The sequence below is a fragment of the Penicillium samsonianum genome (genome assembly GCF_028829775.1).
Source record: "Penicillium samsonianum strain IBT 33392 chromosome Unknown utg000005l_segment0_segment0, whole genome shotgun sequence".
NCBI lineage: Eukaryota > Fungi > Ascomycota > Eurotiomycetes > Eurotiales > Aspergillaceae > Penicillium > Penicillium samsonianum.
The window spans coordinates 2,836,780-2,849,506 of record NW_026643263.1 but is presented as its reverse complement, the minus strand read 5'-3'; the positions used below and the strand labels follow the sequence as shown (position 1 = coordinate 2,849,506).

At 49.3% G+C, this 12,727-nt stretch overlaps 6 protein-coding genes across 6 annotated transcripts; 4 read left to right on the top strand and 2 right to left on the bottom strand.

Annotated features, from left to right (window-relative positions):
* Positions 1–970: 970 nt before the first annotated feature.
* On the bottom strand, positions 971–2,396 carry N7471_009974 (UPF0075 domain protein; the record flags this gene model as incomplete). Its single annotated transcript, XM_057282693.1, has 3 exons — positions 971–2,137; positions 2,192–2,266; positions 2,316–2,396. 3 exons carry the CDS (start codon positions 2,394–2,396, stop codon positions 971–973), a joined length of 1,323 nt encoding a protein of 440 aa, XP_057133576.1.
* Positions 2,397–3,166: 770 nt separating this feature from the next.
* Positions 3,167–5,190, top strand: N7471_009973 (putative MFS sugar transporter; the record flags this gene model as incomplete). The annotated part of the gene is made up of 8 exons (XM_057282692.1): positions 3,167–3,560; positions 3,631–3,720; positions 3,781–4,190; positions 4,255–4,446; positions 4,497–4,591; positions 4,650–4,806; positions 4,857–4,917; positions 4,983–5,190. The coding sequence occupies 8 exons, from the start codon at positions 3,167–3,169 to the stop codon at positions 5,180–5,182; spliced, it is 1,599 nt and encodes a 532-aa protein (XP_057133575.1). The 3' UTR covers positions 5,183–5,190.
* A 439-nt stretch (positions 5,191–5,629) lies between these two features.
* N7471_009972 (putative C6 transcription factor) lies at positions 5,630–8,157 on the top strand (the record flags this gene model as incomplete). Its single annotated transcript, XM_057282691.1, has 6 exons — positions 5,630–5,902; positions 6,002–6,449; positions 6,506–6,923; positions 6,978–7,586; positions 7,639–7,730; positions 7,785–8,157. The coding sequence occupies exons 1-6, from the start codon at positions 5,860–5,862 to the stop codon at positions 8,155–8,157; spliced, it is 1,983 nt and encodes a 660-aa protein (XP_057133574.1). The 5' UTR covers positions 5,630–5,859.
* A 995-nt stretch (positions 8,158–9,152) lies between these two features.
* N7471_009971 (uncharacterized protein) lies at positions 9,153–9,335 on the bottom strand (the record flags this gene model as incomplete). The annotated part of the gene is made up of 1 exon (XM_057282690.1): positions 9,153–9,335. The coding sequence occupies one exon, from the start codon at positions 9,333–9,335 to the stop codon at positions 9,153–9,155; it is 183 nt and encodes a 60-aa protein (XP_057133573.1).
* A 148-nt stretch (positions 9,336–9,483) lies between these two features.
* N7471_009970 (putative proline permease) lies at positions 9,484–11,182 on the top strand (the record flags this gene model as incomplete). The annotated part of the gene is made up of 2 exons (XM_057282689.1): positions 9,484–9,818; positions 9,877–11,182. The coding sequence occupies 2 exons, from the start codon at positions 9,484–9,486 to the stop codon at positions 11,180–11,182; spliced, it is 1,641 nt and encodes a 546-aa protein (XP_057133572.1).
* Positions 11,183–11,690: 508 nt separating this feature from the next.
* N7471_009969 (class I SAM-dependent methyltransferase) lies at positions 11,691–12,719 on the top strand (the record flags this gene model as incomplete). The annotated part of the gene is made up of 2 exons (XM_057282688.1): positions 11,691–11,880; positions 11,965–12,719. The coding sequence occupies 2 exons, from the start codon at positions 11,691–11,693 to the stop codon at positions 12,717–12,719; spliced, it is 945 nt and encodes a 314-aa protein (XP_057133571.1).
* Positions 12,720–12,727: the final 8 nt, after the last annotated feature.

Sequence of the window (12,727 nt, the reverse complement as noted above, 5' to 3'; positions counted from 1 at the left end):
ATAGCCATAGGGTCGTTAGAAGATTTTTTCGGTTAAACCCATGTATAATATTGGGAAGAGAAGTCTTGCACCCCTTTGATGTTTCCACAACGTGACTCTGGTTCGTATATTCATATCCTCAAGTGAACGGTCATTACGGACTAGCTTTTCTTTAATTGGCCATTTTATTCCAATAGACCCTTGTTTCGATTAGTGGTGCCCGAATCATAACCAAGTAAGGCATAGTCGCTTTGTCCAACGGTAGATTCTCGTGGTCTCGATTTATATAAATGCATGTACATGCAATGTAGTTGTTGTTAGCAAAAGTTACTGTCTCCACCTAGGTGGTAAGTACACTTTAAGCATAGTTAATTTTCTTTCATCAACACAATCTGGAGATATCCACCTACGCATCGAGACTAACCTTCTCTAAGCCCGAGGAAAACCTTCGCCCGCAGTCTAGATCCGAATAGGCAAAGGATATACAGAGAGAAAGCTATCCCCACACCACGGAGTAAGAGCAAGGAACTAAAAAGCCCATTGCATCCACCGACGATCATAAAGATCCGGTCAAAGCTCGGGCCGAACAACTGCCGAAGTAAATAGACAGCTCTGGACTTTGTCGGCACGTGCCAGTGGTACTGCTAAAATGGCTAAATGGATATTTACTGTCTCTAATTTAACATCAGCCTAAATGAAAACTGGGTTATCAAGCTAATGATGCTAGTGTAGTGGATCGCCTGGTTGATTTTCATACTTGGAACACACTACAACATACAATTATTTCGTTTGAGTCTATTTTCTTTTTTAGATTTTGACATATTCACCGGCATGTTGAGAAAATAACCAGAAACAACATTATGTTCATCAGTCCATATATATGCATGTTATTTGTATGGTTGCGCCGAAATTGAAACACCCGAAAGTATGTAAATGCATCCCAAAACCATTATGCGAAGGGTTTGATTAAAAAAACCCCCGTAAACCGTATTTACCACTTGTTGTCGAAAGCCTTGCCGTCGATGTAATTAATCATCTCCTTTACTGGGGGGAGATGATCACGGCCAGCGCCAAACAACATGCCCTGACGCAAGACGTTGCGGTAGTTCTTGCCTGGAGACACCTTACCGAGGACATATTCTTGGCGAGTCTCGACACGAGTGGGGACAGGGATAGAACGGCCGACCACAGCCTCCATGCCCTGCCAAGCAAAAGTAATGGCCTCCTTCGCGCCACCAGGGATACCAGCCTCATCGAGCATCATAATGCGGGTGTTGGGGTAATTCTTCTGGATAAAGGCGGCGATGTTGGGGTTATACGCGCCACCGCCGCACATGAATATCTCGGCGATCTCGAGGTCCTTGGGAGCGTAACGACGGTAATGATCCACGATGGCCTGGGCGGTAACACGGGTGATGGTTGCGACAACATCGTCAGGCTTAAGGCCCTTGGCCTCGGCCTTGACGATGAACTCGTGGGCGAGAGTGTCACGGAAAACCTCACGGCCAGTTGTCTTGGGAGGTTCCAGCGCAAAGTATCGATGCGTCAGGAAGTCGTCGACAAGCTCCTGGTCGACGGTACCACGGGCTCCCATCTCGCCATCCTGGTCGTATTCACGCTTGCCGTTAGTGTAGTGGCGTACGACGGCATCGATGAACACATTTCCTGGACCGGTGTCGAAGTCGTAGCAGGCATCAACGCCGCCGTGGCTGTCCGGGAGGACAAAGCAGACATTTGCGATGCCGCCAATGTTCTGGCATGCACGCAGCTTTGTCGGGTGATGCAGCACTAGCGCATCGAAGAACGCAATGAGGGGTGCTCCCTGACGTCCGGCGGCCTGATCACTAACCCGGAAGTCGGTGACTGAGGTGATGCCCGTGCGCGAGGCTAAGAATGTGCCCTCAGCCATAGTCAGAGCGCTGCGGGTCTCGCCGGCCTCTGGCATGGACAGCAACCAGATGGTTTGGCCATGGGACCCGAGGATATCAATCGATTTGATATCCACATTGTAATCCTTACAGAACTGGTGCACGGCTGAGGCGAAGGTCTCGCCCAGGATCACATTCACTTCAGACAACTCGGAAGGGGAGGTCTTGTTAAAAAGAATCATATTCATGACTCGCTTTTTGATGACTGGCTCAAGTGGGATCTCGCCATACTGCGTCATTGGTCAGTATGTCGTAACCTGTGGAGCATCCCCGTAGGTACTTGCCTTAAGTAGTTCGAAGTGCATAGGCGATTCGGGGGTCTCCTGGCGGAATCTGCAAAGGGCGCAGTCAATGCCATCCTATAGCTGATGAGTCTAGTGTTTCTCAAGTGAACAGACAATCACCCACCATGGACGTCCCGCTATTCAAACCCAAAACTGTGATGTCTAGACTATGGCTGGTAGTGCCATTGACAGAGTTGGATGTCATGTTTGATTCCAAATTATGAGTAGTGGTAAAACGCAGAACTACCAGGAAAACAACTAGGAAAAAAAATTGAAAACATCTTTGAGGATCAAGACGTTATTTAACAGACTCGGTCTTAACAGCCGGAACCTCATAACGAACCAGCCGGTGGATGGTGGAGACTGGAATTCTCAATTCTTTCTCATAGATCTAATATTGGTTAGCGCAGAGGGGATGATCGGCAAAACGCCTATTAGGAAGTATTGATAAATGGCTACACGCTTGAGATCTGTAGGCTGGGGTCCCCGCATGAACTGCTCCATCGCGTCCCCAGTATGACCAAGCTTGGCCTTCAGATTCTCAATTCTTTTCTGATAGATTTAATATTGGTAAGCGCAGAAGGGATGACCGGCAAAACGCCTATTAGGAATTATTGATAAATGGCTACACGCTTGAGATCTGTAGGCTGGGGTCCCCGTATGAACTGCTCCATCGCGTCCCTAGTATGACCAAGCTTAGCCTTCAGATTCTCAATTCTTTTCTGATAGATCTAATATTAGTTAGCGCAGAAGGGATGATCGGCAAAACGCCTATTAGGAATTATTGATAAATGGCTACACGCTTGAGATCTGTGGGCTGGGGTCCCCGCATGAACTGCTCCAACGCGTCCCCAGTATGACCAAGCTTGGCCTTCGGATTCTTTACAAAATGCTGGGGGCGGATCCCATAACAAGGATTACTCGAGATAGCTTCTTTTTCACTTTGCGATCTGGGGAAGTCGTTTATCATCTATCATGGGCTATACCACTCTATGGAAGCGGCTTTCGCCGCGTCAGCTGAATGTCGCGATCCAAATATTCTCGCTGATCTCGATCTTCTTCGAGGGATATGACCAGGGTGTGATGGGTGGCGTCAACAGCTCTCCGAGATATGTGACAAAGGTCGGCATCGGTAAACCTGATGGGACAGTGACCGACACCACTCACCAGGGTGGAATTGTCAGCATCTATTACCTGGGTGCGATCTTCGGTTGTTTCGCTGGCGGGTGGCTTGCAGATCGAGTTGGTCGGATCAACGGCCTACTAGCTGGATCATTATTTGCGCTAATTGGTGGCGCCCTGCAGGCGGGCGCGCAGGATTCGAATTTCATGCTGTGCGCTAGGGTGGTTACAGGGGTCGGGACCGGGGGTAAGAATTCTTCCTAATCTTGCCTGAGGGCTCCTGGAAGGAGCTACGATTCTAATTTGTTATTTCACAGCCTTGACTGGGATTGCCCCAGTGTTAGTTTCAGAGACCTCTACCGCGAACCATCGAGGAGGCTTTTTGGGTTATGTCTTCATTGCCAATTGTGAGTAGTCAACTCGCGATATCCACTGTGGGGCCATTTCTGACTTTCATCATTTTCAAGATCTAGGAATCTCCGTCGCATACTGGATCTCCTTCGGCCTCGCTTTCGTCGATAACGGTTACTCGGACGTACGATGGCGCTTCCTTCTCGCCTTCCAGTGTTTCCCGGCACTCCTCCTAGCTGCCTTCATCAAAATGTTGCCGGATAGCCCCCGCTATCTGGCCTCGGTGGGGCGAAATGATGAAGTTCGAGACCTTTTGAACCGAATTCGCAAAGACCGGGCCTCCCAGGAGGATATCGACCAAGAATGCCTGGAGATTATAGTCACTGCGCAGGGAAGCAAGCGCAGCTCCCCCATTGAGTTTGTAAAGATCTTATTTGGAAAGGGTGGAAAGCCGGGGCTGAATCTCGGCCGACGAGCTTGGTTGTGTGTTTGGCTTCAAATTATGTCGTCCTGGACGGGTATTACGGTGAGTTACGGCGCTTAACAGCCAGTCCCTTGAACAGTCATCGGGGTGCTAATAACGATTGTAGGCTGTGACTGCCTATTCCCCGACGTTGCTTGCTCAGGCAGGTTATAGTGATATAAAGCAAAATGGTCTTGCTGGAGGAATTAACACAATCGGAATTATAGGTACCATTATCAGTGCTCAAATCATTGACCGATTGGGCCGAAGGGTGTGTTTGATGGGCGGAGCGGCTGTTTTGTTTGCAGTTAACCTCATTGTGAGTTTTTCTTCTGCAGATCGAATCTCTTTCTCCTGACAACTTTATAGGCTGGAGCTGTTTATGAAGGATCGCTGCATAACCCTGAAAAGGCATCTCAATATGCGCCTGGTGCTGTGACTATGCTCTTTTTGTTCAACCTGGGGTAAGTCAGCATAAAATTGCGACACTCTATTTATATCTTCTAAAGTTATCGTAACTAGTTATGCTGCCACCTGGGGGACAGTTGCTTTCTTGGTCCCCACTGAGATCTTCCCCAGTGATCTACGAGCCCAAGGCAACGGATTCGGGATCACAGGGTGGGCCATCGGGGTGGGTATGACCACTTTAGTCAACCCCATCATGTTTGATGCCATGACCGTAAGCCTCCTCGACTTTACACCTCAATTGAGATACTGACGACCATCTAGAGCCGTACATACTTTTTGTTTGCTGGCCTTAACCTCATCTGGATCCCGATCGTCTACCTATGTATGTTTTTGATGCTTTGTTAATCCATGTCCAGTTCTAAGATCTAACATAATCTTTTGTCGCAGTCTACCCCGAAACCCGCAACCGCTCTCTTGAGTCGATTGATTCTCTTTTCTCGACGTCCAGTCCATTCTACTGGAAGATGGAACAGGCCTATAAGCTCCATGGCGATGTCCTCGCTGAGCACGGAGTCAACAGGAGCGAGGCTTTCAGTGGCGGCAAGACCGAGCTGGAAACCTCCCTAGCTAAACTTGCAACTGTCTAAAGCATCACACCCTAAGCTCTACGCAACACATGTATAAAATATGTACCAAAAGTTGTTACCCGGCACTTTATGTATTATAAGAGATTATATTCACCCCGTTCTTACTTCTTTTTCACTTGTTTCTCACTTGTTACCAGTAATGGCCCTGTGGGTTAGGTCGTAACTTCGTATATAGTTAATTAGTCAAGGACCTATATATGACACCTTGACAAACAATATATGCACTGAATTTCTCTTTCAAACTTGCATGCAAATTAGATTTGATCTACAACATTGTATACCAATATATTGTACTCTATCTTTTAGACCCAATAATCATCGAAATCTCCACTGCATTCGATTGTCCCAGCGTCAACCTGGAACCGGGAATGACACGCTGCTGAGTCAGCTTCTGTGGCTTGTAACTCTAATACTGACTTTTATCCTCGCTGATTTCTAGGATTCAATTGCACATCGATGTCATCGGAGAAAATTACTGCTTGAGCTTGATTGTCATTGGTTTTTGCCTTTCTCCCATTCTGCACAGGCTTACCCCAGGATCTTGCACACGCGACCCGTGTCTCTGTGCTGACCCCGTACCCCGTTTCTCGACCGAAGCTCGGGGCCCACGAATTGTCTCCCGATTCCTTGCGCCTGGGACCACCAATTTCCGAAATTGGAATGAACTAATGAATTGAATGTCGCAAAAACCCCGAAAGCTCCAACGCGTCTCCAAAGCCTGTAAGATCCCCACGTTTAATCGTATACTCCACCCGCGCTTAGCGGCAATTATTCCCCCGGATTGTACTAGAAAGCTCTGAACTCATGTTGCATCCACAGGCGACTTCTGCAACAGACGCAGCATCAAGTGCGGCAGAAGTGAAGACCCGCTAGGCAGATGTCAGAATTGTGCGGATTTTGACGTCCCGTGCACCTTTGATCGCCCCGCAAAGCGCCGGGGCGTCAAGGCTGGCACCAGGGCTTCCATGCGAGAGACACCGTTGGTAGGAACACCTGCCCCCGAGAATATCCTCCCTGTACCGCCTGCTGCGCAGGCTACAGAGCGGATGTCAAATTCCTCTGCGTCTAGGAGCTCGTATTACACCGAGTCAGCCCACCGCCCGTCATTGACTGGGGATCCATGGACTACCTTCAATGCTGGTGGCGTGGCAACGGAGGGGTATGATGATGACGGCGCACTGCGAAACTCGTGGAATGCATTTGCCATTGCCAGTGATCGTCAAATCCGAAATCTTGTGCAAGTATACTTCGAAATTGTGTATCCAATGTACGAATCGACCTTATCATTACTCCTATCCTTTTCAATGGCTGATAAATTTGCAGCTTCCCGATTTTCCACAAGAAATCTTTCATTGAGAAAGTTCATAACCAAGAACACCTCCGGAATCCGGGGTTGTTTGCCTCAACAATGGCAGTTTGCGCATTGGTTTCTGGACGCGCGCGAGATGGCGCGCTGTTCACTAATAGATGGCATCGGGATGAACTTGCCGAACCTCCATCTGAGGCATTTTATGCCGCGGCCAAGGATTCTATTCCCCGAGACCTTGCAGCGGCAAGAGGCATTAACTATATGCGTGCATGCGCTATTCTCGCAATTGCCAGCATTCAAAACGGCCAGATCAAGGATATGCAAAAGTATTCCGGCATGTACCACACTCTCACCAGCATGGAGGGCCTTCATGATGAAAAACTTTGGCCGAAAAATTTGAGTCCTATCGAAACCGAGGAGCGGCGAAGACTAGTATGCATTCCTTCATCTTATGGTTGCGCTTTCCACTGACTTATAGTTATGAAGTTCTGGTCTATCTATACATTGGATATTTATTCCACCATTTTATGGGGAGGCGTGATTCGATACCGGGAAGCGCATTCTCTGGTACGATATCCTAGTGAAGTTGACGATGAATTCATCACACCACACGGGTACGGGCTGCCGCCCGTGTCTCCAGAGTTGGGCGCCAGCCCGGACGATGTGACTGTCGTATCACGGCAACCCGTAGCATGGCTTCGGGGCTGGAACTTTACGACAGATCTCTATCGAATTCTAGAATACGTTGTCGATGGCAATCGGCGTCGTTTCTCGTCAGCCAACGGAACCTCACAGGTATGGTCTCTGTTTGCTCCGGCGTCCATGTCAGAACCAGCAGTCATGGAGAGGGTACTATCCATGTACGCCGCGCTGCCGTCACAATTTAAAGAAACCCCACCCACTACAGGCGACATGTCGAAAGATCTGTTTGGGTTCCAGTCTGCCAACATCCAGGCAACACTACAGCTCCTCCGGATGGTGCTCTTGTCGGCGGAAGAGCTTGGTGTAGACCGCAAATGTGACGTGGCTGGAGAACTTCTTAGTGTCTTCAGCAAAGTTCCCGTGGAGTATCTGAATGCCATCAGCTCCCCTTTGGTATGTCCATCATCATTGCTATTATAACTCCAATTTTTCTAACCTCTCGCAGCTTCATCATCTCGGCGGAATCGGCTATATCCTCGGCTCTGTAATGGAAGGAAGTTTATCAGAAGCATCCTACCAACGCGTCCGCACGTTGCTGTAAGCCTTTTACCCATCCTAAGCCAACCGCCCAAATTAATAACCTCCCTACAGACTCGAAATGGCCAACCTCCTCGGCCGCCTCGAGACAGGTCTCCAGCGCGCCGCCGGCGCCAGCCAACGACTCCGGTCGCAGGTGGACAGAATCGACGGCTACATGCGTACCTCCCGGTTACTCAATCTCACAGCGCCACACCCACACCCGCACCCTCAACAAAACACAATCCCCATCGATACTAAACGCGAAATCCCTATGTCACCCACAACATACATTCCTCCCAGTGGCCCAGCCCCGGCAGTCGGTCCACCGACGGCAATGGGCGGGCAGATGATGCAGTTCCAGCTGCCGCCGGAGTTGTTGTCGGATTGGCCGTGGCCATTGGATGGGGCTCATACGGAGGGTTTCCTTCCGCTGGCGTTTGAATAATTCACTTGGAGTTTGCTGGGTGGATTTGTGGGAGTTGGAGGCTGCGTGTTTAATGATTCCATAGAGTAGAGCAAAAGGATTGTATTTAATCATCTGTTTATAGTTATCTATGGCGGTAATCGAGCTGAATTCACGAATCGTGGTGTTTATTACTGCTCTTTGTCCTACCTATATTTGCTTTGTTTGTGCATTTCATATCTTTCACATATTCGTTTTCAAGTTCAAACATCAATCCCGGGCCGGTCTGATCAACGAAGAACCTACCCAGAGAGCAAACGGCCCATGGACTTCTGCATGATGCTCAACAAGATCTATTTACATTGAGTGGAGTGGTGGGGACGGACCTCGGGAGGCTGTTTATATGTCGTTGTAATACTCATTTTTGCCCACTTTTTTATGTGGAGATGCCAATTGAAAGCATTTCAAAGCACACACCTGCAGCAGTACAAGACATTCTTTTGACATTTTGACATTTTCTAGACCACGGACCTAAAACTTGAACTGGTATATACAGACTTCATTCCATCATAAAGAATACGGAAGGTGATGCCCCTCATGGGCTTTACCCTTGTACTCTGTAGGAAAGATACAAAAATCACCGGGCCGGCGTCTAGTGCTCAAGCCCCCGCTGGCTTGTCGGTCAAAATGCGGGGGTATACGTTTTGACTTTTGCCCTGCTTCGGCAACTCCCCCAAAGCTAAATGAGAACATTACCATATGTACTCCGCAGTCCAAGGTGAATGGAACCGAGAGGGTCGGAGAGGTTTTGTTGGTCATTGGGAGTCGATAGGAAATTTTGAACTGCTTTAAGCCTGCTGGTCTTAATGTTTTGATATTGCCCCCGGGCAACTTCCGATATCAGGGTTTTGATTTGTCTAAGAGTTTACCGCACAAACGAGTCTGAGGCATTAACATCTCTCGAGGTCTTATCAAAAGTCTTTGTCTTGAGCTGTGACCCTTGGCCTAGTCAAGCATGCCCAGTGGTCAGCCCCCGTTTAATCCCTGATAAGCTTATCACTTGGCAGATCTTCAAGGTTTAGCATCGCCTTCTCCTCCCCCTTTTGGGGATGTTCCGGTAGACTTCTCTGATCCCGGTCAACATTTCTCTTATCAGTAGTGTTTGAGGTCTCGTGTATTGCCGGCCCCATGCTCTTGGCGGCTTTGTTTGATTGTTGCATGATCAACATGTATGCCGTCCACTGGTCTAGTTATCTATTAACATCGTTGACTCCGCACGCTCTTGACCCCAATGTCAGTGCGCATATAAAGAGTCATGTTCCCCGCCTCTTGAATTGGAGTCATTCTAGGCTCGAGTAGCATTTCGCCATGGAGAAGAAAGATTCTACAGACGTTTCCGTTCCTGAGGATACTAGTTCAGGCGATGTTTTACCCATTCGGCAGACACAGCGCGGTCTGTCGTCCCGACATGTGCAATTAATGGCCATTGGAGGCTCAATCGGTACTGGGCTTTTTGTCGGTATTGGATCCTACCTGCGCGATGCCGGTCCGCTGTCAGTGTTCCTAGGGTATCTTATTTGGGGATGTCTCTTTATCTTGCCTGTCAATCTGTGTGTTGGAGAAATGGCTGCATACCTTCCTATTCGTGGATCGATCTTTGAGCTCGCTGCCCGGTTTATTGACCCGGCATTTGGGTTTGCTATGTAAGTCCTTCCATGTCCTATCTTGCTTGCTTTACGCTGCAGACACTAACCCTTTTAGGGGCTGGGTATATTTCTATGGCGGTGTAATGTTAGTCTGTACGGAGTACTCTGCAGTCTCAACAATCATGCAATACTGGAACACAAGCGTCAACCCAGCCGTTTGGGTAGCCATGGCACTGATTGTTTGCACGATACTCAACCTTGTCTCCGTGAAATGGTACGGCGAGAGCGAATTCGTCCTAGCATCGACCAAAATCCTTCTCCTCATCGGACTCGTCCTCCTCACCTTCATAACAATGGTTGGAGGAAACCCCAAGCATGATGCCTATGGCTTCCGGAATTGGACCGAGGGCGTCATGTTCGAGTACTATACCGAGGGCAACACGGGCCGATTTTTAGGCTTCTTCTCTGTCATGGTCTACGCAGCTTTCTCTGTAGCTGGACCTGATCTCCCAGCCCTAGCCGCAGGAGAGATCCAGAACCCACGAGTGACCATCCCCCGAGTTGTGAAGATGACTTTCTACCGTATTGTGGGATTCTATGTCGTCGGAGTCCTAGCTGTAGGAATCATCTGCAGCCCCCGCGACCCACGTCTCATATCCGCGATTACTGACGGTGCTGCCGGCTCCGCTGCTTCACCTTGGGTCATTGGAATCGAAAACCTCGACATTAAGGGTCTGCCTGATCTGATCAACTTCCTGATTTTGCTATCGGGCTGGTCATGTGGCAATGCCTACCTTTACAGCTCCAGCCGAACACTCTACTCCCTCGCTCGCGATGGCCAAGCACCGAAGTTCCTTTTGAAATGTACTGCATCCGGCATCCCCATCAACTGTGTCATCACGGTATCTCTTTTGTCTTGCATCACCTTCCTCGTGGCTAGTACATCTTCCGTCGAGGTCTTCTTCTGGTTCGTCGATTTGACCACCATCGCCTTCGTGCTCACCTACACGGGCATGGTGTGCGTCTTTATTGCCTGGTACCGCGCCATGAAAGCGCAAGGAATCGACCGAAAGTCATTCGTCCCATGGGCTGCGCCATGCCAGCCATACGGGGCAATTCTCGCTATTATTATCGGCTGCACAACCGCTATCTTCAATGGCTTCTCTGTCTTCAAGCCTTTCAGTGTGCAAGGCTTCATCACCTCGTACTTCGGTCTGGGCTTCTGGGTCGTCATGTTTGTCTTCTGGAAGGTGTATCATCGCAGTTCCTTTGTGAAGGTTGCAGAGGCAGATTTGTACTCTGGGAAGGCGGAGATCGATGAAGAGTGTAAGATCTGGGAAGAAGGTGGGTTTGCGGAACGGCGGAAGGAGGAGCTGGCTAAGATGCATTGGGTCCGGCGAGTATGGGAGAAAATGTGGTGATTGTTTATGTACTTGGTGCTTTGTTTGTATATATATACATCTCTCTTATTCTTCATCGAATCTACTCCACCGTTCGATATTTGCTATCTCCAGAGCCTATAAGGACAAAATACTCCAGACCTATTTTCGTCTCTCTTTTTTTAATTCCCTCGTCTCAACATAAGTCATCTTATGGGGTCCATTTGGATATCAAAGTATACGTTGTCGGGGCCGACCAGCGGAACAAACTACATATCTATCCTCATCGCAGTCGGCGAGCATAGCTGGAGATAAAGGAAACTCCGATTTCAACTTGATTGTAAAGTCCTAATGTCTTTTCTATATCTAAATAGGTATATATATGAAAGGTAGACTATAAGAGTTGTACCTCTCATAAATCAGACCTTCTGATTGGTCGGCAGTGTGATGCTCAAGGGCACGCACCGGTGGAGACCGGAACTGGAAAAGAAAAGTTGCCCGGTTCACCTGGACAAGCTTCTCCAGACTTGCGAACAACATCAATTCCACCATGTCCACCATGTCAACTCGCTCCGCCTGGCGAGCTTTGCACTACAGCGCCAAGCGTCGTGCTTTCCAACCATCCACCCCCTACCGTTGTTTCTCCTGTGCCAACCGCGCTCAGGAGCAGAAGCCAGAGAATGACCGCATGACACACTTCGGCTTCACGAATGTGCCCGAATCAGAGAAGGAGACGCGAGGTAAGGATTCACCATAACCCTATCCAATTGACCTCTCAATTCTACCAACCCGGAACCCATAACTAACTGCCATACCCTCTACAGTCGGCGCCGTCTTCAGCTCCGTAGCAGCCTCCTACGACCGCATGAACGACTTAATGTCCCTCGGCATCCACCGCCTGTGGAAAGACCACTTCGTGCGATCCCTGAACCCAGGCTCCTGTCTGCCCGCCATGACCGCCGACCAGCGCGGCTGGAACATCCTGGACATCGCCGGCGGGACCGGCGACATCGCCTTCCGCATGCTGGACCACGCCACGAACGTCAACCACGATATGGAGACCCGCGTGACGATCAGCGACATCAACGCCGATATGCTGGCCGAGGGCCGCAAGCGCTCGCTCGACACCCCCTACTACAATACGTCGCGACTGGACTTTGTCGAGGCAAACGCTGAGCACATGCCGCATATTCCCGATGCCTCGGTGGATCTGTACACTGTTGTTTTTGGAATCCGAAACTTCACGGATAAGCAGGCTGCGCTGAATGAGGCGTATCGTGTGCTCAAGCCCGGTGGTGTCTTTGCTTGCATGGAGTTCAGTAAGGTCGATAACCCCGTTCTGGATGGGATTTATAAGCGTTGGAACTTTAGTGCTATCCCGCTTATTGGTCAGGTTGTCGCTGGTGACCGTGATAGTTATCAGTATCTCGTTGAGAGTATTGAGCGTTTCCCTAGTCAGGAGGAGTTTAGGGGTATGATTCAGAAGGCTGGGTTTATGATTCCTGGCCAGGGCTTTGAGAACCTTACCGGTGGTATTGCTGCTATCCATAAGGGTATTAAGCCGATTGTTAAGGCCTAATTGCGGAG